The 26,557-nt window shown below is 45.8% G+C and overlaps 1 protein-coding gene across 4 annotated transcripts in view; it reads left to right on the top strand.

Annotated features, from left to right (window-relative positions):
* The window catches only part of LOC146789441 (ATP-binding cassette sub-family B member 5-like), a 1,226,636-nt gene that overhangs the window by 1,050,250 nt on the left and 149,829 nt on the right, over positions 1–26,557 (top strand). For all 4 annotated transcript variants that reach the window (XM_085631579.1, XM_085631577.1, XM_085631580.1 and 1 more), the window contains one exon: positions 18,743–18,883. In XM_085631579.1, coding sequence (XP_085487705.1) covers positions 18,743–18,883 — 141 coding nt within the window. The remainder of the gene's footprint in view (positions 1–18,742; positions 18,884–26,557) is intronic.

Here is a 26,557-nt window from a genome sequence, read left to right as displayed (position 1 = left end):
ACTATCAGGACATGTTACACACATCACAACATGTCCTACCTTTCACAGACACTGCACCCTGCCCACAAGAGTACATTGGGCCTACCTTAGAGGTGACTCACATGTCATAAAAGGGAAGGTTAAGGCCTGGCAAGTGGGTGCACTTACCAAGTCGACATGGCAGTACCATTGCGCACAGACACTGCAGTGGCAGGTCTGAGTTACATTTACAGGCTGCTTATGTGAGTGGCACAACCAGTGCTGCAGGCCCACTAGCAGCATTTGATGTACAGGTCCTGGGCACACACGGTGCACTGTACTGGGGACTGACTAGTAAATCAAAAATACCTATCATGGAATCACTAATCCATAACAACAATTTACAGGGAGCACTTGCACTTTGACACTGAACAGCAGTGGCAAAGTGCCCAAAGCATCTACACCAGCAAAAACGAAGTCCAACACACAGCAAAATAACAGGAGATAAAGGCAAAAATGCTAGGTGTGAGAAGTTGGCCTGGTATATGCTGTTCACTAGTTAAAGTGACCACCTTGTACCATGCCAAGCAACCCTTATGATGTGGTTGTAAGTCAACCTTTTCGGACTAGCTGCCCTAGTGGTAGCGTAGGCTAAGCAGTCTTTGAGGCTAAACTCGTTAAAGCGTGTTAAGCAAGCTGTTTTACCATATGTAACCCCCCTTTATACCAATGAAAGGACACCACACAGATATATATTCAAAATATATATGTATTTATTACTCAAAGTATCCCCTAGACTCTTTATGAGCACAGGAGCACAAATCGTTAAACAAGACAATGTTATAATATACAGAAGTTGCACTTTATATGGATAGGCCCTGGTGGCCGATCAAACCATATACTAAAATAGTGGTATAAGTACCACGAACAGGAAAGGGAAAAGGCCTAGGGCCTCTAGAATCGCTGGGCCTACAAGGAGCTAACTTCAGTTAGTGACCAGGAGGTCCACGGGTCGCGTGTGCAGTGAGGAAAGTTACACGCGTGCTCCCATAGGTTTTCAATGGGTGCGTAAAAGTTCAAAAGTTACTGCTAGAAGGGTCTTCTGGATGGACTACGAATTTAAGATTCAAAACACAGACACTAGAGATGTTTCTCTACACTTGGGCACCGGAGTGCCAGCTTTACCTCACCCACAGGAAGCGGGTGCATAGGTCTCGAAGTGCGTCGGGTTTCTTCTATCGATTCAATGGAGCCTGATGACAAAGATGCTGCAGGCGGTCGGTCCAGAAGAGATGCGGTGGATCCAAGAGTGGATCAGAGTTGTAGAAGACCTGAAAGCAGAGGGGACAGTGTTCACAGTCACTAGCCAGTGACCGGCGTGGCACCAGGTAGGTACCAGGCGATGTCGGGTGCAAACAGGTGATGAGGTGTAGCTTGTCTCCGCAGCCACGTGGTCCCTGAAGGAGGACGACGTCCAGGAGTCGGTTCACGAGCTGTCCCACGCAGGCTCTCGCTGTCGGCGGTGTCGGTGATTCGAAGGAAGCAAACAAGCCTTGGCAAAGGCAGGAGTCGTGGAAAGTAAAGAAAGCTGATTGTTCTGACCAGCAAGGTCAGAGGGGCTGCTCCTTTGGAGAGCAGCTGGGGCCAGTCTGGAGCAACCAGACCAGCGTCGTTGATTTCAAGTTAGGTCGCCAAAATGGCCACTAGCCAACGGGCCAGGGACCAGGCGGGCGAGTCGAGATGCAAAGTGCAGAGGGGCCCCACGCAGATCGTGGAGATGCTGGAGGGCTCACCTTTGGTGCAGATGCTGCTCGGTGGTTGGGCTTCTCAGGACCCAAAGCACAACTTGGACGGAGCCTCTGCTGTTGCGCTTGCAGCTTGTCGTCGGTCTTCCAAGATGGCTGGCTCCACGTGTCTCGGTGCCTCCACGGGTTCCTTCTTTTCAGGGACTGTGGATCGGGCGGTGAGAGGTCTGGAGTTCCAGGTCTTGTCGGGCTCTGGGCTCGGGCTCCGGCGGGAGGCGGCGGCAAAGCAGACATTGAATAGCTGGTTGGTGCTTGCGTTAGCAAGATGGTCACTCCCTGACCATAGGGGAGATTTCCTTCAGTCCTCTGTGCAGCAGAGCGTCTAAGTTCCCGTCTTCTTCTTTGTAGTAAGTTGATTCCAGGATGTCTGAAGTCTTATGACACAGCTCCTACCTTTAAGCGGATTCTAGGGGCCGGACTACCTGCTAGGTCCCTCCCTAAGGGTGGGACCAGGAAGGGGGGTGGTTACACCCCCAATCCTTTGTCCAGCTCGCCCCAGGTCCGGGGCTGGTGTGCCCCAGGACCGGTTTGAACTGGCATATGCACCGAGGCTCCTTGTGAGCCTCAGGCATGTCTGTTTCCTTTCAAGCCCTACCTGACCAATACACAAAATCCTGTCTGGGGTGGTGCTCGCACCTCCCCTGGCAGGAAACCCTTTGTCCACGTCTCCCAAGCTGGAAGGACTCCCAGCAGCAGGAGGGCAGACTTGTGTCTGTGGTGGCAGCATCCATTTTGTGGAGCTGAGGCTATGTCTGATTTTATCCGGGTTTCAGGTACTGTACATGTCGTGTCCCTCTAGAAGGGTGGAATGCTAACCCCGTCGCCAGAATTGGCGAGGGGTTAGTTTTCCAATTCGTATGACACCTTACTCGACATGTTTTGATAAAGCCAAACCAAAGATAGCATTTAACCGCGAGGTTCATAATGCACTTAAGAGTATATGGTATGACGATATCTGGAAACGGTAGAAGGAAGTTGTTCCGACCACTGCAGACAGGCTTAGCTCATGCCAGAGCCCCATCTCACATGGAACCAAGCACTCTGCCTTCAGGATTGTCAAGGCCTGCCATAGGAGTGACTTATAGGTTAACATGTGTCCCATTTAAGGTTAGGTATAGGTATACTACACCTAAGTAAGAGGTGGTTACACCAACTTACCCCAGCTGAGTGATCAGCCAGTTGTGTCAAATTTGTTAGGCCAGGCCAGGGGTGGCATAATACATGCTTCAGCCCCTGGTAGGCCTTAGATACACCAATGCCCTGGGTACCTAGTGTACACTGGTACAGGGGCTCACAGGGTGATCCAATTCCAATTGGTTATGCACCTAGGGTGCATAGTGTCAATTTAGTTAGAGAGAACAGCAGGCTGGGGGTCTGATTAGCAGGCCCACAGCCTCAATATGTCAAAAACCAGTGAAGCAAAAAGCAAAAATTTGGGGTGACCATAGGATAGCAGACCCTACTCTCCTACACAACCCCCCCCCCAAACGCAGGGACATTAAACTAGCCTTGACCAGTCTCGTCTTCATGTCCTAAGTGGAAGTACCTGGAGAGACCATCTGCATTCCCATGGTCTGTACCTGGCTGGTGCTCCACTGTAAAGTCCATCCCCTGTAGGGAAATGGACCACCTAAGCAGTTTGGGGTTTTCACCCTTCATCTGATTTAGCCACAAGAGGGGCTTATGGTCTGAATCTTGAAGTGAGTGCCAAACAAGTATGGCCTCAGCTTCCTCAGGGCCCACACCACAGCAAAGGCCTCCCTCTCAATAGCTGACCAATTCTTCTCTCTGGGGGTCAACCTTCTGCTAATAAAAGCAATGGGTTGGTCTTGACCATCTACATTAAGTTGTGACAGCACAGCTCCCACACCCAACTCAGAAGCATCTGTTTGGACAATAAACTCTTTGGAGTAGTCAGGACTTTTCAGGATAGGTGCAGAGCACATGGCCTTCTTCAGGTCATCAAATGCCTTTTGACAGCTTACTGTCCACTGAACCTTTTTGGGCATCTTCTTGGATGTCAGATCATTAAGAGGAGTCACAATGGACCCATAGTTCTTAACAAACTTCCTGTAGTACCCGGTCAAGCCCAAGAAAGCTCGAACTTGAGTCTGGGTGGTTGGAGGGGACCAGTCCTTGATGGATTGTATCTTACTCTCCAGTGGTTGAACTTGGCCTCCACCTACAAGGTGGCCCAAATACACAACCTTATTCTGCCCTATCTGGCACTTCTTAGTAGCCTTGATAGTGAGGCCTGCCTTTTGCAGAGCCTCAAGTACCTTCTTCAGGTGGATCAGGTGATCCTCCCAGGTGGAGCTAAAGACAGCAATGTCATCAAGATATGCTGCACAAAAGTCATCCAACCCAGTAAGGACTTGATTCACCAACTTTTGGAAGGTGGCAGGTGCATTCTTCAGACCAAAGGGCATCACCAAAAATTGATAATGCCCACCTGGGGTTGAGAATGCTGCTTTGGCCTTGGACTCCTCAGCTAACCTGATTTGCCAATAGCCAGCTGTCAAATCAAATGTGCTCAAAAACTTAGCAGAAGCCAGTTTATCTATGAGCTCATCTGCCCTTGAAATAGGATGTGCATCTGTCCTAGTGACAGCATTGAGTCCTCTGTAATCCACACAGAACCTCATCTCTCTCTTGCCATCTTTGGTGTGAGGTTTGGGGACCAGAACCACTGGGCTAGCCCAGGGGCTCTCTGAGGGCTCAATGACACCCAGTTCCAGCATTTTGTGTACCTCAGCTTTTATACAGTCCCTGACGTGGTCAGGTTGTCTGTAAAGTTTGTTCTTTACAGGCAGACTGTCATCAGTGTCCACTACATGGGTACACCAGTCAGTTTGACTAGGTATCAATGAAAACATATGCTGAAATGATTGCAGAACCTGTCTACATTCAATCTGTTGATGATCAGTGAGGTTGCCTCCAAGGGTCACTCCTTCAACTGAGCCATCTTCAGGGTTCTGAGACAACAAGTCTGGGAGAGGGTCACTCTCTTCCTCCTGTCCCTCATCTGTAGCCATGAGCAAGCCCATGTCTGCCCTGTCAACATATGCTTTTAGCCTGTTAACATGGAGTACCCTGTGGGGACTCCTGGGAGTTCCTAGGTCCACCAAGTAGGTAACCTCTCCCTTCTTTTCCAGGATTGTATGGGGTCCAGACCATTTGTCTTGGAGTGCTGCTGGGGCCACTGGCTCCAACACCCATACCTTCTGTCCTGGCTGACACTCAACCAAGACAGCCTTTTGGTCATGCCAAGCTTTCTGTAAGGCCTGGCTTGCCTCAAGGTTTTTGGATGCCTTCTCCATATACTCAGCTATCCTGGAGCGGAGACCAAGTACATAGTCCACTATGTCTTGTTTAGGCTTTTTGAGAGGTAACTCCCATCCTTCCTTCCTTCACTAAACACAGTGGGCCTCTCACAGGGTGCCCAAACAACAATTCAAAGGGGCTGTAGCCAACTCCTTTTTGTGGGACCTCTCTGTAAGAAAACAGAAGGCAGGGTAGAAGGATGTCCCATTTTCGCCTGAGCTTTTCAGGTAATCCTTTGATCATACCCTTTAGGGTCTTGTTGAATCTCTCAACAAGCCCATTGCATTGTGGGTGATAAGGAGTGGTGAACTTGTAGTTGACCAACCAAAAACACCATATATACAAGGGTCCAAGGGGAAGCTAGTTTAACGACTAAGGTACCTTTGTTCCCCAGACAACACAGAAAACAACTAGAAAAAGGTACTAAGTCCAACAACACAGAACAGAAAGCCACTCGGAAGCTATAAAAAAAGTGAAAAACCTCTCCGGATAATTAATACATCACTGTGTCAGAAGTTAAGAGTCCATCAGCCCACCCTCATTGGCGGAGCTTCGTCATCTGAGACTCTGAGGGGTCAAGGTCTGGGCCCATACTATCGAACCAGCCGGCTCTACTGAGTGCCCGACCTATTGATCCCAAAATACAGAGACTCCTGACACAGTGTGTGATCCAACTTATTAAGACTCGAAATGAAACTAAAATATGTGTGCAGTGCTATAACGTGAAAGTGTATTAAAAATGACTACGTGGGCAAAAAATATGTTTATTAAGGATTGACCATGTGTCATATCTAAAAAAAACAAATAGTCTTAAAAGGATAGACTATTTCCTGATTTGGTCTCATAGGGTCGACATGTTTCAGCCGGAACGGTCAACTGACCCGGCTTTCATCAGGACCTAAATAGATGAAAAATAAGGCTACTGCAGGAATGACATATCTAGTGAAAAATTAGTGAAAAACGAAAAGTCGTAAAATATTATGTGGCAACAGCCACCCTACCAGACAAGCAACCTTTTTGCTTGGGTATAAGAACTTGATCTCCTTTCCTACAAAAAATAGGGAAAATCCAACCATAAGAGAGGTATATCACAGAATTGAATACAGCCTCAGTGACCATCATTCTACAGTGACTTTTAGACACTGTGTTACTCATCAAAAAAAAAACAAAGCGTGGTTACTAATAAAGGAAAAGATATATAATGATAAATTCAACTCACCCAGCTTTCTGTGGGAGGACAGCCTCACCTCACCCGGCTGACTGCTCGGAGAAGGAGGCACCGCTCAGTTAACAAGTAGGGAAAAAAAGGCAAGTTGTGCATGGATACTTGTCTATCTACACCCCTTACTCTCCATTTAACACCACCACACCAGTAAAAACCATGACTCTAAGAAAACGTCCTACAAGCAAGACAGGCCAGGTATACGGGAGAGTCGCTGTTTTCCACATCCAGACCAACCAGATATTCTCATCCCGGTATGCCAATGAACAGAAGAATGAACCACTCTTAAAACTATATATGGTGCAGTCAAATAAGGGGCCACCCTTCATATGATTCTAAAATCACAACCCCTCTCTACATGCTTTCTACTATCAAGTCCAGAGAGGGTTACTGTACCTCTATTAGTTGTTCAACAATAGGTGGTTCCATTGTACTGACTACTACCCAAATATACACAACAAACAACAAACTTAGACCAGATGCCTAGGTCTACTCTATACAGAGTCTCAAGTTCCCCTCTCCTTACCTGTCCGTCGATACCTCAGACCGGACTCCGCGCAGTCTGGGAGGTGACGGCAGGAAGGGGAGGGCTCTTTAAATACCCACTCTAATTGGAGCGATCATTCACTCGAGAAACAGGTGCAGGTAATCATCTTCTATATAGGCCTGCGTATCTGAAACGAACATGAGCCGGTATCGAGACACTTGTCTCTAGCACATGCGCAGTCCTGAATGTTGCGAGAGAGTGTGCAGCGTCTCTCTCCTGCTCATGGGCGTGCACTTGATCAAAGAAACCAGCAGTCACCAAATGGGGAAATGAGCGGTATCGGGACACTAGTCTCTAGCACATTCCCAGTCCTGGATACTGCGAGAGAATCGGTCACTCGCCCATGCTCCATGCAGACAGGGAGAGTCTGTATATAAAATGCACAAGCACAAGAGTAGTGCACAGTAAAATCAATATAGAAGGAGCTCATACAAACATCAAGCGTACTGTTTGCAAGGTTGTCGATGGAGTGGGGCTAAGGCTCAGGACGAATCATTCATGCTCTGCAAAAAGGAATTAAAGCATGAAGAGGGGGGTCAGCACTAGAAGTGTGCGGACTCGTACGAACACCACACACAAAACATGTAGACCGAGGTATCGATAAACTGAGCCAAACGCTTATGGTGAAACCCCTGTAGTCCGCCATACAATAAGCACAAGGCACGATAGAAGGCTAGGGGGCTCAATCCGAGCTAGACCCAAGAAAACACCCGTGCTGTGAATGCTGTCAAGATATAGACACGGGGTAATTAGGTAAACCAACCCCAGCTTCAGATTGAGAAGGTTGCATAAATACCCAGTGGATATGTATACCATGCACAACTCGTGAATAGGCAACAACAATCAAAAAGACAACCAATAGTCCTTATTCGTGATATAACTCACTCTATCGAAAGGACGTTAGTAGAATTAATAGACGATAAAGGTGTAGGGGAAGGGGACCGGGGACAGCAACCCCTGTCCACTCAGTGACCAAAAGATATGCACTCCGGAGGTCTCCAACCAGAATAGGGTAGAACACGAGACACTGTCATTGTCTTGTCAATGTCTCGAGGGAAATATGTGTAACATGTTCCTACAATTAAATCCTCACAGATGTAATTTCATGAGGGTACGTGCTGATCAGAAAAACAGAAAATCATGAGCTATCAGGGACCCAGAAAAATAGCTCATGATGGAGTCCCCAAAATGCTATGAGAGTGTTAAAGAGTAATTGGGGATACTAAGGACCGACAATTTAGATGGAGGTCCATGGAATGTTGTCATTTAGACCATGCATGTCTGTTCTCATTTTAAAGATCCACCGCTGCTCTCGCAGAAACAGAAACCGGGTAATGTCTGTTACATGCTGAGGAATCAAGGGTCGTTCCAAAACGACCCACCTTAGATCGTCGGCTCTGTGTTGTTTGACCAGAAAGTGATCTGTGAGGCAGGTGGACTGTTTCCTGCATCGGATCGTGCTCTTATGCTCACTAATGCGGAGCTTGACTTTGCGTGTAGTGTGCCCAATATAATGTAAGGAGCAAGGGCATGTGATCATATATATCACGCACTCAGAATTGCAGTTCGTGTGGCTGTTAAGTATCCAGGGACGACTTGTGCCTATGTCGACTGATGTGGCCTTGGTTGTCTGGGGACAAGCGCTGCAAGAGCCACAGGGGTAGTGACCTCGTACCGGGGGTAATGACCACAAGGTGTTGTCAGTACGTGCAGGTCGTGTTGGTGGTCGTGTGTGTACCAGACTATTTCGTAAACTTGGACCCTTTTTAAATGCAAACAAAGGAGGTGGAATGTTATCTGAGGCTACATTAAGAATGTGCCAGTGTTTGCGTACGTTTTTTTGTAGCCTGTTGGATAGAGTAGAGAAAGTAGTTACAAAGGTCAACCTGTCATTAGAAGTCCTAGAAATGCTGTTGTCCAACAGCGCATCCCGATTGTTGTTGGAAGCCCTCTTCCACGCCTGACGCACTAATCGCTTAGGATACCGGCGCGATTGAAGTTGAAGTGCCAATTCTCTGGCATGTTTGTCAAAGAGATCCCTAGTGGAACAGTTCCTCCTGATACATAGGAACTGGCCCACAGGGAGATTCTCTCTGAGGGCCCTGGGATGGTAGCTGTCAAATAAAAGTAAAGAGTTTCTTGACATAGGTTTCTTGAAGAGATCACAGTGTAGAGTATCCCCAACAGGAAAGATGGAAATATCTAGAAAAGATAATCTTTGTTTGCTATGCTCAATGGTGAACTTTAAGAAGGCGTTTTGTTGATTGAGCCAAATGTGAAAGGCCTGGATCTCTTGAATTGTGCCCCGCCAAACCACCAGTATATCGTCGATGTATCTCTTCCACAGCACCAGATGTTTAAGAAATGGGTTGCTGTGGTTCAGTACATAATGTTGTTCAAACAGATGAACATAGAGGTTGGCGAGGCTGGGCGCAAAAACGCTCCCCATGGATGTGCCAGAGATTTGTAAAACAATCTGATCTTCGAATCTAAAAAAATTCTAAGTCATGGCTATCCTGGCACACTCCATGATGAAAACAACGGGGGTCATACTATTCAAGTTACGTGCTTCTAGAAGTCCTTTGATGGAATCCAGAGTTTCAACTTGCGGAATGCACGTGTAGAGTGACTCCACATCAAAACTTACCAAAATATCGGTACTGGTATCGAACTCGATATCTGGTAGCATCCGCAGGACATCAGCAGTATCCTTGAGGTAAGTAGGCATTTCTGAGACCATTGGTCGTAGAAAGACATCTACAAACTTGGATAAGGGCTCCAGCAATGAACCTATCCCAGAGATGATGGGACGTACTGGAGGGGGCCGTTGGCTTTTGTGAATCTTAGGGAGGCAGTACAAATAGGGCATCACCGGACTGTTGATCACCAGGAAACGAGCTTCCTGCGGCGTTATCCACCCTTCTGCCTCTCCTTCCTCGACCAGATGTTTTATCTCCAGGGTTAGTCTTGGAGTAGGATCTGTTTCTAAGATCCGATAGGATTTAGTGTCCATAAGTTGCCGAAGGCACTCAGTTCGGTAGACGACAGTGTCTTGCAGGACCGTAGCGCCCCCCTTATCCGCTGGCTTAATGGTAACGGACGTGTCTTTGGTTAAATTCTGGAGGGCCAGTTTGTCCTTTCTAGAAAAATTACAAAAATTCGTAGGCTGTGTATCGCATAATGCCATCACATCAGAGGTCACCGCCTTTTCAAAAGTGCACACCTGAGAGGGAACCTGGTGTGCCAAAGGTGTGAAGTTGCTTATAGGGCGTAATCCCGTGTTGACAAGGCTAGGATCTTGACTGGGTGCGCTGTCGTCATCTAACTCCCTATTCTTAAAGAAAAAATGGAGTCGGACTTTCCTAAAGAAATTTTCCAACTCACATCGCAGAGTGAATGGGTCACCCAGATGAGTGGGCACAAAGCCCAACCCTCTATTGAGGACACTGAGTTCATCATCCGTGAGAATCCAGGAGCTTAGGTTTACTACAAGATCGTTCATTCGTTGGTTGAGCTGGGGGTTTGTTGAAGATTGCCCCTCCTGCTCCGAGTGTTCGGGAATGTCGGATCTGGTTGCCAATGGATGGATGGAGTGCCTCTCCGTTTGCCCCTCGTGCGGCAGTGATGTATTAATTATCCGGAGAGGTTTTTCACTTTGTTTATAGCTTCCGAGTGGCTTTCTGTTCTGTGTTGTTGGACTTAGTACCTTTTTCGAACTTGTAGTTGACACCACATTCCTTCCACATAGCTGTCAAGTATCCTGACATGAAGTTGGTACCTCTGTCAGAAACCACCACCTTAGGAAACCCCACTCTGGAGAATACTCCTAGCAGGACCCTGGCCCCAACAGGAGCTGTAGTGGTCCTAAGGGGAATTGCCTCTGGATACCTGGTGGCGTGATCCACTACCACCAGTATAAATCTGTGCCCAGATGCAGTGGGAGGATCCATGGGACCCACTATATCTATTCCCACTCTTTCAAAAGGGACCCCCACCACAGGTAGTGGTATTAGGGGGGCCTTTGTTGTGCCACCTGATTTGCCACTGGCTTGGCAGGTTACACAGGAGCGACAAAACTCCTTGGTATCTTCATTCATGTGAGGCCAGTGAAAGTGAGGGACAAGCCTGTCCCAAGTCTTGTTCTGGCCTAAGTGTCCTGCTAGAGGAATATCATGGGCCAAGGTAAGAAGGAAGCCCCTAAATTGCAGAGGTATAACCAACCTCCTGGTTGCACCAGGTTTTGGGTCTCTAGCCTCTGAATAAAGGAGCCCATCATCCCAATACACTTTATGGGTACCTTGAGCATTCCCAGCAGCCTCAGCAGCAGCCAGCTGTCTGAGGGGTTCAAGAGATGGACAGGATAACTGAGCCTGCCCCAAGTCAGCCCTGGAAGGTCCCCCTGTCCCCAGAAACTCAACCTGATCAGGTTCAAGCTCTTCAGGGACAGTTCCTTCAGGGTTCTCTAGATCATCTTCCTGGGAAGGCTGATCATCACTTGGAGGCAGGGGGGAAGGCACAGCCTTAACCCTCCTGTTCTTCTTCTTGGTAGGTGCTTGGTCCATTGTTCCAGGATCCAAGACCTGTGGTTCAGTAAGGCACTTTTTGGCCTGTGACCTGGTCACAGCAAGGACATGTGGTGATATACCTAACATCTCTGCATGTGTCCTGTACTCCACTTCTGACCATAGAGAACTCTCTAGGTCATTGCCCAACAAACATTCTACTGGGAGGTCTGCACTAACCACAACCCTTTTGAGGCCAGTTACCCCTCCCCATGAGAAGTTAACAACTGCCACACTATGTGAAGTAGTGGCATTGCTGGCATTGGTCACCAGGTAATTCTCACCTGGTATGTACTGTCCAGGGTCCACAAAGCCTGGTGTCACCATTGTGACACTGGCACATGTGTCCCTGTAGGCTTGAGCCACTTTTTCATTTATTAAAGGAGTCTGTCTGTACTTGCCCAGGTTACTGGGGCTCACAGTCAGGGACAAATCCATGTCCCCATCACAGATCAAGACTGCCTGTGTCAGGGTTCTGTCTAAGTCAGAATCTCCTTCAGTTCCCATAGTGATTCCCACTACACCCTTTGTCTGGGGACCAACACTGCTAACAGTAGTACTGGGAGCAGGTGCCTTAGGGGCAACAGTGTTGGGGGCTCCACCCTTCTTACAATCACTAGTCCAGTGAGTTGTATTCTTGCAAGATTTGCACCAGGGTTTCTTTGGACCTTCTTTCTTCTTCCCTTTAGGCTGGGACCCACCCTCGTTAGTACTAGTTTGGGGCCCTGTTGAAGACTTCTGGTCTTTATATTTCTGATCTCCACCCTTTTGGTCTGTTTTCTTCTGATCACCCCCTTGGCCCTGGTTCTGGTTCTTTTGCTTAACCCTGGTTCTGACCCATTTGTCTGCCTTCTTTCCCAATTCTTGGGGAGAGGTCAGATCTGAGTCAACCAAGTGTTGATGCAGTTGCTGGTTCTGACTGTTATTTAAAATCTGTTCTCTCATCATCAAATTGTACAATCCTGTATAATCAGATACCTTACTTCCCAGCAACCAACCCTACAAAGCCTTAGTGGCACATTCAATGTATTCAGACCAGTCCTGAGTCTGTGTCTTCTGGGTGTCTCTGAACATTAACCTGTACTGTTCAGTGGTTAAGCCTAACCCATCAACTAGGACACACTTCAGGGCTCTGTAGTTTCTGACATCCTCCTCTCTAACAGTGAGGAGTCTATCTCTGCCTCTTCCTTCAAAGGAGAGCCATAAGATTGCTGCCCACTGGTCTTCAGGAACCTGCTGCACTTTGCAGGCTCTCTCAAGAGCAGTCATCCATTTGTGGATGTCATCCCCACTTTTGTAGGGGGGCACAACCTTGGACAGGTTCCTATTGTCAAAGACCCTATCTTTGTCCTTAGGGACAATGCTGCCACCAGTGGGTATAGCCCCACTCTCTCTAGGTTGCCTAGCCTTACTCAGTTTCTCTTCCATCAGAGCTACTTCTAGCTCCTGTCTCCTGATTCTCAGCTGAGCTTCCTGCATTCTGGCCTCATGTTCCCTCCTCTGAGGGGTGGTCATCCTTCTTCTGGAGTGACCTTGAGAGCCTCTAGAGGCATGAGAAGCATTAGATTCACCTGAGTGATGCCTTTGCCTCCCAAACCCCTGGTTAAGTCCACTAGGGAGATCCAATGGGGTGACCCCATTGTCAGTCCCCAGTAGCCTTAGGTTAGCTGGGCCACATATAACACTTGGCACTGGGCTAGTTCTCCCTTCATCCCCACTACCTTCTGTCTCAGTACCCTTATCACTTTCATCCTCTGTAGTATGATTCTCATCTAAGGGGTGACTATTGGAAAGGGGTACCTCAGTAGCATCTTCAGAAGGGGGGCCTCCTGTTCCAGTCCCTAAGGGGCCTAACTGGGAGGCTTTTTTGAGAGCGTTCTGATCTTCATCAGCCTGTAAGAGCTCTCTGAGTTCAGCAGAGGTAGGGTTCTTGGGCTGTTTAAGGCCCCTGATATTTGCCAACTGCCTGAGCTCATTTTGGTTTAGGGTAGCAAAGATGGATGGTGCCCTCTGGGGGTCACTCTCAACAGAGATGGGTACATTGGACCCCTCTGCCCCAGCCATTGCTCTTAAGTGTGGGTGGATGTGTTGCAACTACCTACACTTGGGTTTTCCTACAAAACCTATCTAGTAGTTGTAGTCAGGGTGTGCTACTCCCTTTGCTCTACAACAACTAAGTTCAGTAGAACTTAAGTATATCTATCTTGTTTTATATGTACCTAAAGGTACCTGTATGATCTTTCAATTGGTAACAAAGAGATTACAGAGGTAAAACACAGCAAGCTCAAATCCAACCGCTGCTCACCAATGTGAGAAGTTGGCCTGGTATATGCTGTTCACTAGTTAAAGTGACCACCTTGTACCATGCCAAGCAACCCTTATGGTGTGGTTGTAAGTCAACCTTTTCGGACTAGCTGCTCTAGTGGTAGCGTAGGCTAAGCAGTCTTTGAGGCTAAACTCGTTAAAGCGTGTTAAGCAAGCTGTTTTACCATATGTAACCCCCTTTATACCAATGAAAGGACACCACACAGATATATATTCAAAATATATATGTATTTATTACTCAAAGTATCCCCTAGACTCTTTATGAGCACAGGAGCACAAATCGTTGAACAAGACAATGTTATAATATACAGAAGTTGCACTTTATATGGATAGGCCCTGGTGGCCGATCAAACCATATACTAAAATAGTGGTATAAGTACCACGAACAGGAAAGGGAAAAGGCCTAGGGCCTCTAGAATCGCTGGGCCTACAAGGAGCTAACTTCAGTTAGTGACCAGGAGGTCCACGGGTCGCGTGTGCAGTGAGGGAAGTTACACGCGTGCTCCCATAGGTTTTCAATGGGTGCGTAAAAGTTCAAAAGTTACTGCTAGAAGGGTCTTCTGGATGGACTACGAATTTAAGATTCAAAACACAGACACTAGAGATGTTTCTCTACACTTGGGCACCGGAGTGCCAGCTTTACCTCACCCACAGGAAGCGGGTGCATAGGTCTCGAAGTGCGTCGGGTTTCTTCTATCGATTCAATGGAGCCTGATGACAAAGATCCTGCAGGCGGTCGGTCCAGAAGAGATGCGGTGGATCCAAGAGTGGATCGGAGTTGTAGAAGACCTGAAAGCAGAGGGGAAAGTGTTCACAGTCACTAGCCAGTGACCGGCGTGGCACCAGGTAGGTACCAGGCGATGTCGGGTGCAAACAGGTGATGAGGTGTAGCTTGTCTCCGCAGCCACGTGGTCCCTGAAGGTCGACGACGTCCAGGAGTCGGTTCACGAGCTGTCCCACGCAGGCTCTCGCTGTCGGCGGTGTCGGCGACTCGAAGGAAGCAAACAAGCCTTGGCAAAGGCAGGAGTCGTGGAAAGTAAAGAAAGCTGATTGTTCTGACCAGCAAGGTCAGAGGGGCTGCTCCTTTGGAGAGCAGCTGGGGCCAGTCTGGAGCAACCAGACCAGCGTCGTTGATTTCAAGTTAGGTTGCCAAAATGGCCACTAGCCAAAGGGCCAGGGACCGGGCAGGCGCGTCGAGATGCAAAGTGCAGAGGGGCCCCACGCAGATCGTGGAGATGCTGGAGGGCTCACCTTTGGTGCAGATGCTGCTCGGTGGTTGGGCTTCTCAGGACCCAAAGCACAACTTGGAGGGAGCCTCTGCTGTTGCGCTTGCAGCTTGTCGTCGGTCTTCCAAGATGGCTGGCTCCACGTGTCTCAGTGCCTCCACGGGTTCCTTCTTTTCAGGGACTGTGGATCGGGCGGTGAGAGGTCTGGAGGTCCAGGTCTTGTCAGGCTCTGGGCTCGGGCTCCGGCGGGAGGCGGCAGCAAAGCAGACGTCGAATAGCTGGTTGGTGCTTGCGTTAGCAAGATGGTCACTCCCTGACCATAGGGGAGATTTCCTTCAGTCCTCTGTGCAGCAGAGCATCGAAGTTCCCGTCTTCTTCTTTGTAGTAAGTTGATTCCAGGATGTCTGAAGTCTTAGGACACAGCTCCTACCTTTAAGCGGATTCTAGGGGCCGGACTACCTGCTAGGTCCCTCCCTAAGGGTGGGACCAGGAAGGGGGGTGGTTAGACCCCCAATCCTTTGTCCAGCTCACCCCAGGTCCGGGGCTGGTGTGCCCCAGGACCGGTTTGAACTGGCATATGCACCGAGGCTCCTTGTGAGCATCAGGCATGTCTGTTTCCTTTCAAGCCCTACCTGACCAATACACAAAATCCTGTCTGGGGTGGTGCTCGCACCTCCCCTGCAGGAAACCCTTTGTCCACGTCTCCCAAGCTGGAAGGACTCCCAGCAGCAGGAGGGCAGACTTGTGTCTGTGGTGGCAGCATCCATTTTGTGGAGCTGAGGCTATGTCTGATTTTACCCGGGTTTCAGGTACTGTACATGTCGTGTCCCTCTAGAAGGGTGGAATGCTAACCCCGTTGCCAGAATTGGCGAGGGGTTAGTATTCCAATTCGTATGACACCTTACTCGACATGTTTTGATAAAGCCGAACCAAAGATAGCATTTAACCGCGAGGTTCATAATGCACTTAAGAGTATATGGTATGACGATATCTGGAAACGGTAGAAGGAAGTTGTTCCGACCACTGCAGACAGGCTCAGCTCATGCCAGAGCACCATCTCACATGGAACCAAGCACTCTGCCTTCAGGATTGTCAAGGCCTGCCATAGGAGTGACTTATAGGTTAACATGTGTCCCATATAAGGTTAGGTATAGGTATACTACACCTAAGTAAGAGGTGGTTACACCAACTTACCCCAGCTGTGTGATCAGCCAGTTTTGTCAAATTTGTTAGGCCAGGCCAGGGGTGGCATAATACATGCTTCAGCCCCTGGTAGGCCTTAGAAACACCAATGCCCTGGGTACCTAGTGTACACTGGTACAGGGGCTCACAGGGTGATCCAATTCCAATTGGTTATGCACCTAGGGTGCATAGTGTCAATTTAGTTAGAGAGAACAGCAGGCTGGGGGTCTGATTAGCAGGCCCACAGCCTCAATATGTCAAAAACCAGTGAAGCAAAAAGCAAAAATTTGGGGTGACCATAGGATAGCAGACCCTACTCTCCTACACTAGGGAAACCCACAACAATTATGCCAGGTCTAACATATATGCAGAGCCAGCTTCCTACAATCGTCTTGTTGATGAGCAGGCCTCTCAAGGGCTCTATGTAGATGTGGACAATGAATGGAGATATGATAGTTTCAAATGCCAATAGACAAATTGAAAAAAAATGGAGATATGATGGAGCTTTCATAAACACCTCAGGGGATTATAAATGGGTTTGGATGTAAAGGAACCCATCTAGACCCACTTTGTTCTGTTTTTTCAAGTAAGAGAAGAACCACTGCAAAACAACTTTGTCAGAGCGCTTTTGATATGAGAGGTTGTTGACTAGAACATGAGTGATGGTTTTGAAAGCTACAGACTCCTTAAAGAAAACATAATTGACCAATTAGAAGATGATTGTACTTCACTGTAACCTGATTCAGACAGCCAGTTTTGCAGGAGGGCATTGCTTTTTCATCTGGACTTGGCAGGTAAACCCTATTTCTGTGCTCTTCCCCGGGTATCATAGGTGTAGGATAGTTAGAGAGATCATCAAGTTGAGTTTCTTCAAGAGAAGCAGGACCTGGTCCACGTCTAGGAAGATACTTTGACTTAATATTGATCTTCACATTGAAGGTGGGAGTGTGTTTAAAAAGTGACTTTCACAAATTTGTACTATAAATTGCAAAGAAGGTCGTCCTAGTGGACCACTTGGGTGTGCTCCAGATTTGCATTTTTGTGGTGATGTTAAATGGCATTATGTTGTAGATGTTTTCTTGTATTTTGTAGAACTGGTTTTTGAAGAAGTGATTGATTGCCCCTCACTTCTCTTTGTGGTGGGTGATCAGTGGAGTAGAAACATTTTGCGCTGCACTTGCTTGCTTCAAAGAAAACCTTTTTTGAGGATTAATTGGTGATGGACAAATTATTCCATAATTTCAGCATTCTTTTAATATTTGTTATATAATTTTCTTTCTCAAGCAGGGTATTCATTTTAGCAATGTAATGTAGGTCTGGCATTTGCTCACAGATCTCAGAATTATTATGACCCAATGAGTCTACAATTGGCAGTTCATTTAGGATCTCCAAACAGTATATCCATCTGTTTTTTGGCAATTCATTCTTGATAATATTTTTCTTTCTTTGCCTGAGTATGCTGCCCACACCTAAATGGGATAACATTTTACCATTGTGTCAACTTTACAAAGGGCTCCTGATGTGACATAAAACAACCTTAAAACTGCCAAGTTTTACACAGATGTACTACAGTCACGGCACAACATAGACACACAATTAAACACTCTGTTATTCAATGTAATACCCAAACACTTCTGCATTTTGAGTCTGAAGGTTTTTCTATAAATTAACGTGGCAGTTTCTATTGGTAGAATCCGTGGCCGCAGCAGATATCCACTAACTAAATGATAAGGTAGGCATCCAAGTTGTTCGCGCTACAACACAAGCAGTCAAACATAATGCAGTGGTTGCATACGTAGATCATTGCCAACACAAGAATCACAGCGGACGTGAGGTGTCAAACGATAAAAAGCAACAATGGTGACACACCTGCACTTCAAACTCTGACACATTCTTGCACCTCAAACACTGTTTCAAGATGGAGAATGTAAGAGAGAGGAAGCTGGTGAAGTTCACTGTGAGGTGCTCAAAGTCTCAGGCTCTCTTCTGTACTCTTCAAAATTCCAAAGTAAAGTACCTATCCATTTCTGATGATTAACAAGTTTGTTGAAGTGCTAGCAGCCTTGCTCATAGCCATTTATGAAAGATTACTTCTCCATGATGAACATACAAAGACATTTATTGTTATAAATGTTATGTCACCTCATCCACTGCCTTCCCAAAGTCTCCAATTGCCAGTGAGGCAAGGTTCTCGACCACAGAGCAGTCAACACTGTAGGACACACCGACACTCTAATGTTAACCCGTTCACTCATTTACCCCTTCATACCGCGAATGCCACACAAGTTATTCTACAGTAAAGATAGTAATCATTCATCATTTGTTCCACATAATTCCATCATCCCTTGGCCACTGGGCTTTAATCATTTGGCTGTGGTTGATTAGTCTTGAGTGGATAGGTCTGTAATTGAGATGTGGTTCCAATCTTGTCATGTGCAGTAGCGTGAGTTTGTGAATGTTGTGTTTGAATCTTTTCATTATCTCATGTGATACTATTGAGAGGAAATAATGTGCACTCGTATTCACAGATGTTTTCATTGGAATTGATTTTTTGGCAAAACTAAATAGTATTTATGTTTTATGTGTTTCAGAAATGCTCACAAGAGAGCACACACCTATGGTGGTTGTTTTGCATTCAGTCAGTCATTCCTGTACTTCACATATGCTGCGGGTTACCGATTTGGGGCCTATCTAATCATATCTGGAAGGATGAGCACAGAGGACGTTTTTCTGTAAGTCTTTAAATTTCTGAATAATACATATTCCAGCAATAATTAGTGCTCCACAGATATTCTGCTTTTCCCTAACTTCTCATTTCTCTACCCTTTCAAGATTTCCACAGGTCTTGAATTTGCCTACAATGACTCTATTTATGTTGCCGAATCTAGACACACCGATTTTAGACTTTTTACACTTTAATTGAAAGAACTTTCTCAGTCTTTAAAGTAGCCCCTTTTCTCTTGTGGTAAATAAAATATTACGCTCTCAGACTTTTATATTATCAATAAGATCATGCATAAAGCAAGAGGCTGAGTCTGTGGTATCAGATTCATAAAGGGCTTTATTCCAATAACTCGAGTCAAAGGGAGAATATTTCCATCACCAAAAAGGATCTGGACGGGGCTGAAAAGTATTCTCAATATTCTCAAAACATTATTCACAGAGTACAGTATATATACATTTCTCAATTGTACGTAAGCAAGAGAGCAAGAGAGAATGAGATAAGAGCATGTGGGCGTGTAAGTAGGCGTGAAGGTGGGCGTCCATGTGGGCGTCCACTTGATGATAATGGGTAATTTGTCATGTGTGGGTGGATACCTGGAGATGATTTCGCAATGTCAGCAGAAATACTTGGCAGAGATGCGCGCGCAGCAGCATGACGTGTGATTGACGCGCAACTAGAGGGTGAAGGGGACTTGACATTTAGCTCTACATGTGGAGACAAAAAGTCTGGGGGGTCAAGTCAACCTAATCCCAAATCATATCTAACATCCTATGTTTAAAGAACTATGTTATCCACAAGGGAAGGGCTCTCGGACAAAATCTATTCTATACTGACTGTGAGTGCGTGCACAAGCGTCTAAGTGTCTATATGAGATGCAAGGGGCAGAAACTTTCCATGGTAACAGGGCTATGAATTACTTGCATGAGGACAGAGAAGCCGGGCCTTTTGCTTGGTAACTGGAAGAATGTTTACTTAAACTACTAGACAGGAATGCATCGGCTGAGGAGCAAAGTAGATAATTCGAAGGTGAAATACGGTTTCTTGGCAGGCAGGCAAAACTGGCCGAGGCAGGCACCGTTAGCCGCACAGGGAGTAGGACAAAGTTCATGGATACAGATGCGGGCTCAAACTGATGCTGTCAGAGGCAGAGAGCAGGGAAAGGCTTTGAGGACAGAATCGGGCCTACTCTGCCTGAACTGCAAAAATGGAGTAACTTAGCCATAAAAAGTCGGTGGCCTTTCATACTTAGGAATCGAATATCCAGCCCATTCATGGCGGATCTGACAGAGGACATGTTGACGGTGGACGCACATGTATTTGCGTCTTCATAACTGGAACTGGAGGGAAACATACATGTACTTGTGACATGCACATAGAACCGTTGGGGTCCAAGATAGGGGACATAACTGACCAGGAAAATCCACATTTCCACATTCCCTCCTTGTCCCCTACTTGCCCTTCAAGAGATATCAATCTTCATCAATCCATTGATCTGTTCATATAGCATCATTTGTTCTTCTTTCTTCTTCCGTGATCTTGAATGAAATCTTGGTGGTGGAATACACGATGTGGCACACAGACCACAGATCGCTGGTCCACATTGTAGACATAGACAGCAACTGAATAGTATGAGAAGGCCAATACCTAGGAAGGATAGGACCCTCCATCCAAAGGTAGATAATACACTCCAAAACCAACCGGACCAAGTCCAGGTGCCTGGATTCTGGTGTATCTGGCTTACAATCTTATGAAGGCGAGTTATGGCTTTATATACAGATGGCGAATTTTCTGGTATGAAAAATGCAATAGCTTGATCCGATGACCCTACAAGCTCCGCCCCTATCGGCCAGGATAACGTCAAGGACAAGACTATTTTGAAGCACAACAATCCGCATAGCAGACTGCTCTTCTGTTAAATTGCCTAAGGCGGAAATAGTTTCGTTCACTACTGCTTCAAGGGTTCTGGTTAATCTACGTATCAGCTTACTATTGGTAACTGTACCTATATAGGGAAAGAAACCTTTATTGAAATCTGTGTATTTTTCCCATGCTGCTTCAGTGTAATCGACAATTGGGAGATCTCTCTGCTGTCTATTGTGTACTAAATGAGTATTTCTATGATAATCAGGAGGAGCTAGGAAAACAGGTGGTAGGAGGAATGCTATGTAACAGGTACCATCCCAATCTAGAGGTAGGCGTATATATGCGGTCTGGCCACATATAAAGTAGGAATGACGAGAAGCTCTAAATGTAGACTTGCCTTGATCACTGAATTTTATTACAGTGGTGCATTTACTATGGCCCATGTGTATGGAGCCATTCTTTCTTATACATAATTCCCCTTTTACTGGGAATACGGACATGGCGGGCAAGATTGGTGTAGCTTCAGATTCAACGTTCAGGATCATGAGGTTAAGTGTAAAATTACCTAATCCATATACTTCATGTTCTAGATCAGGTCCTGTTCTTTTGGGAAGTCCCTCCTTGTTAGGGTAGCAGACTTTAAGCAAAACTAAGTTCAGGTTTCCCCATACCCAGTTGTCTTGATAAACTGCGGAATTCGAATCTAGGGAATTAATCAAACTAAACCATGCTCCACAGGAGCCATTGTGTGTGAACGGATAGAGAAAGAGGGGCAAAACTCCCTTATAGTTCTGATAGGGGGGGAGTCGGCCACAGACCCAGCAGTCTGTAGCATTGCTAGTCTGATGTGAATGGTGCAGCATCTGAATAAAGGTATTGTTGCGTAAGGCAAGTCGATATGATAGCTCATAGGATGGCAGATCACTAAATGTGTGCTTTATGGTATCATTAGTGGAGGAGTATAAGAGTGAGGCAATAGGAGGAAAAATAGTATTAAGCTGATACATATTATCGTGATGCACATAAGAGATTGAAAAATTACAGTCACTATACATCTATTTGCTTCTTATCTAGCTCTCTTATTTTTGCTTTATGTTATTGTCCAAGATCTTATGCGAGCCAGAATACATGTTCAACCGCTTCACCACCTAGTGGACTTAATTGATCAAACGGGTTCTGACTTAGATCTAAGTTTAGCTTTGTGGAAACTGCTGGGGAGTCTCCTCTAGAAAATGGTGTTCAAAATCCAAAATTCAAGTTCAAAGTCTTTTTCCTTTGTAAAAGAGTGGTGAAGGTGCACTTTGACTTTAACGGCCGTCCCCGTGGTCCAGAGCACTGACTTTGGCGCCTTTCATCCAGGAGCGATGGAGTATTCTTTGACCTGGGTGTTGTCAGGGAAGGCGGCAGCAACCTGCGAACAACAAGAGAGTAGTGCAGACATCAAGGAAGCCAGGTAATCTGTCAGCATGTTACTATTAACATCAGTAATCTTTTAGGCATTGTAGTGCCCCACATATTTGGTGGTCTACCAAAGACCACTTCATAGGGAGATAAGCCTGTTCTAGAATGAGCTACCATTCGCATGAAAAAGAGGGCAACTGCTGCTTCAGGATGTCGCACACAATGGAATTTCCAGGTATACCCTAACAGAAGGGACACCTGCTTCATTAGTACCAGGACATATTTGTAACCTCTACATCTGTTTATTTGGATATAATCCATTTGGAGCACTTCAAAAGGGTGGTCAGGTGGATGGAATCCACCTTGTTCCATCGGAATGCCTTTGCCTGCATTGAATTGGCAACAGATCATACATGTTCTGACCTTTTGTTTCGCTGCTGCACGCAGGTGCTTGTTGAACCATATATTCTGTAAGCTATCTATCATTGCTTTCTCTCCTAAGTGTGCAGGACTATGTGCGGTATTTATGATTATTTGTACCATTGAATCAGAAAGAAACCCTGATCAGTCAGTACCCCTCCTTGTTCCGACCATTTCTTTAATTCGTCCATAGTAGCATGTGTCTGTATGTCTTGTACATCCTTGGAAGGATCCCTAACTGTCATGGCTTTGGACACTTATTGAACCTGTAACTTTGTCATGTCTAGTGGGGTCTGAGCTGTCTGTTTAGCTGTTCGGTCTGCCAGATCATTGCCTTGGGAAATGGTATCTGTGGCTCTAGTATGTGCTTTACATTTTAGGATAGCTATGACTGTTGGTAAATGTATTGCTTCTAGTAGGGCTTGAATATGGGGGCCATGCTGTATCTTGGCCCCATGAGAGGTCAAGAAACCTCTTTCTCGCCAGAGAATCGGTGTAAATGTTTACTCTCAGGTGCTTAGCTCTTATGCACGCTTGTGTCAGGGTGATGAGCTCTGCTGCTTGTGCTGACAATATGTCTATTCTTTTAGTCTCTATTATTACAGTATCAGTAGTCACTGCATATGCTGCCACTAATTCTCCCGCCCCTGTCCTCATGCATGAGCCGTCAACATATAGTGTTAGGTCGGGGTCTGGGAGTGCAACATCTGTCAAGTCTTGTCTTGGTTTAGTCACGGTATGTATTACTTCAACACAGTTGTGTGGTGAAACGCTTTCTGTACTGGAGGGCAAAAGGGTAGCAGGATTCAGTATGTTGCATCGTCTGATCTCTATGTGTGGTTGAAATAACGTTGGCTCATAGCCTGTCAGTCTAGCTACAGTCAGGTGTCGTGTTTGTGTCCGGTTCAAGAGAACCTCTACTGCGTGTGGTACTTGTACTGTCAGAGGGTGGCCCAGCACTATCAAGTCACTTTGTCTTATGGCTAAGGCCGTTGCTGCAACTGATTTTAGGCACGCAGGCAAAGCCTGTGCTACTGGGTCTAATGTACTAGAAAAATAAGCACAGGGCTCGTGTTTTCCTGCATGATCTTGTGTTAGGACAGATAGTGCTGTTCCATCCCGCTCTGTCACAAAAAACATAAACGATTTGTTGTAATCAGGGTTTGCTAAAACTGGTGCTTGGCATAAAACTCTCTTTAATTCTTCAAATGCCACAGTGTGTTCTTGAGGACTTTAGTCTTTTTGTGTCTTGGGCTGTGAAAAACCAGAAATCAATTGAATACGTTCCGGTGCCCACAACTAATTCCCCTGAAAGATCACAATAAAACATGAGAAAAAGGGGAAAACACCATACCTATTTCCTTGGCTTAATTTCTAAGGGGGCTAATTTCTAAGGGGCTTAATTTCTTAAGGGGCTAGCGGGAAGCGAACCTCCTCAGGGGCCAGCAGAAAACCAATATTCTCCTCCTTCCCCCCCTTTTTGACAGGAGGAAATCTGAAACAGATTTCACTGCTGTCAAACACTATCAAACCCTGTGTCTTGTCAACACTATTAATCCCTGTGTGTAGCTACTGGGCGTAAGCAAAATTATAGGAGATACACAGCGTATTTGAAACGGCGAGAAATCCTTCAAATTAATGTACAAACCTCATTGTGTTAGCTCATAAGCTGGCCAAATGACATCTCATATGCAAATGTCCCTATTACATGAACCTACACCAACCTGAAGTCAATATTAATGCTAGGAGGCCCTAATAGGAATGCTAAATTACCTAAATATTCGGAAAACCAAGTTTAAGAACAGTTGTTAATGTTGATAATTAATAATTTATCTGCTAAAGAAATCAGTCATTGTGCAATAATTTCCACCTATACAATAAATAGCCTAATTCAAAAACAAGTCAACTTTTGGGGCCACCACTCACAAGAATGAGCTTACTAAAGCAAACTTTAAAAAGGAAATTCTGTCAGATATTTTCTCATTACCCTAAATACCGGGCCTCATTTGTCACTCTGTGGTGGCAGTCCTTATTTAAAACAGGCCTTCAAGAGTTAAGATGCGAGTGCACAGATCATAAGTGTTCCTTAATGTCCAATCTGGAAACATATGACCGAGGCTGCCTGTGTATAAGAGAAAGGCAGTCATGTGAAAAATATTTTAGTCTTGCATAATTTTTCCTTTTATTTCATTCATCTCCAACACCAATTAGACATACACTGATAACGTGTTGTCTGCTATTTTGACAGCATGATAAAGGTAATATCACGTCTGTGAAATTTAGTAATTGTGAACAAGTTCCAGCCAAGCGCTGTGCAAAGATCGCCGTCGTCACGACTATCTCTGTACTTGCACAGGAGAACTTGGTATTAAACGCTAAACAGACTGGTCAATACAACACAAAAACAAAACATATATAAAATACATATGCCAAGCCATCAGTATACCAGGCACAGAAAGCATAGACAATTACACTAACATATATAAATGAGCAGCGATGCGCAATTACAGTACCTACAGCTCAGATGCCAACATTCTGGCCTGCTTAATTTGTCAGGCTTATAATCAATAACTTATTTACCTGCCCTATACAACCCCATCTGGCAGTGGGTCATCCCAATGATGACCGCGTCAAGTCTGACACACAGGATCAGCAACAATAATCAAAAAATGACGAACACACGAACCTGTCTCTCTTTTTTTTTTTTTTTTTTTTTTTTTTTTATAAAAATGAGCTATGCATCTTTGTACACAATGTACCCTCATGTCCTAGTCGAAGATGCATCTCACATCTTTCCTCACAGACCCGTAACCACTGGATCATTTATCCAATGCAACTGGTGGCAGCTTGTGGCCACAATTCAAAAATGTCTGAATTTGAAAATCGTTTTTATATAGGCACATAGCCCTTAAAATTCCAAGCAAGAGCAACATTTTACTTTCTGGCCAGAAGCAATATAACAATTGCTAAAAAATAAAACAAATCTTCTCCATAGACATTTCCTCGGGGCACTTGTTTTGCACAGAATAGAACAAGGGAATCTTTCTCGACTTACATTTCTCAGCTGCCCTGTCTTATCAGAGAAGTTAAAAATAGCCCCTCAGCGCGGCCTGAGCCTGGGCTGCCAGCCATCTTTTTTTTGTTTTTCCTACTCCTGGCCCCAAGGCTCTCCAGCTGCAGGCATTACACAGATGCGATGTCAGAGAAGCCTTCTAAGCAGTGCCCTGTTCTGCTCCTCTCATCGGCCCCCACCTACACTGGCTACAAGGTCAGAATCTGTCTCCGATTTCCGTATCACATTCTGCTCTACACAGCCCCCACCTTCTCCTCACTCTGAAGCTGTCAAAGACAAAAAGACTACTCAATTCCATAAAAACTGCAATAATTCGCCGAATTGAAAAATTATTTTTATATACAATTTGCTCTCAGGGGGTCATAATCTTACCGACTTGACCCAGCACATTGGCTCACTGGACCATCAAGAACACAAACCTGTATTCATGAAAAATTTGCAAATTCGAAATACCCACAAATCTTTTTCCAAGCTAAACTTTTCACTAATTATTTTTCGTTAACACTTTGTACATTAGGGGTGTCACAGGAGTTGCTCCTTCTCTAGCTGCACCCCTCTCAATTTCCTATTGACAACGTAGTCAAATGTTGGACCATGTAAACACCAGCTATGCGCTGTTCATTTGGTGGGTGGCTCAAGAACCTTTGGGCTACTATATCATTATTATTTGTATCGCTGTACTTGCTGTTACACTCTAACTGGTCTTTCTACTGGGGCCACTCTTGCTAGGTCCTCTGAAAGGACGGGATAAATACCAGCAACGTCAGTATTTCTTTTTCTGTCAGCCTACGCTCATTTTACCAGCTCTAATTCCTCCTGTAACATCTCATCCTTGGCTTTTCCAGACACCAGTCCACTTCTCTCTGCTTCGTGAAACACTTACTCTGTCCTTCTATGTCACTCCTTGCGCCAAAAACTCAATGG

Source organism: Triturus cristatus, chromosome 10 (genome assembly GCF_964204655.1).
Source record: "Triturus cristatus chromosome 10, aTriCri1.1, whole genome shotgun sequence".
NCBI classification, from domain to species: Eukaryota; Metazoa; Chordata; class Amphibia; order Caudata; family Salamandridae; genus Triturus; species Triturus cristatus.
Note: the sequence above shows the minus strand (reverse complement) of the source record. Positions and strands in the feature narration are given on the sequence as shown.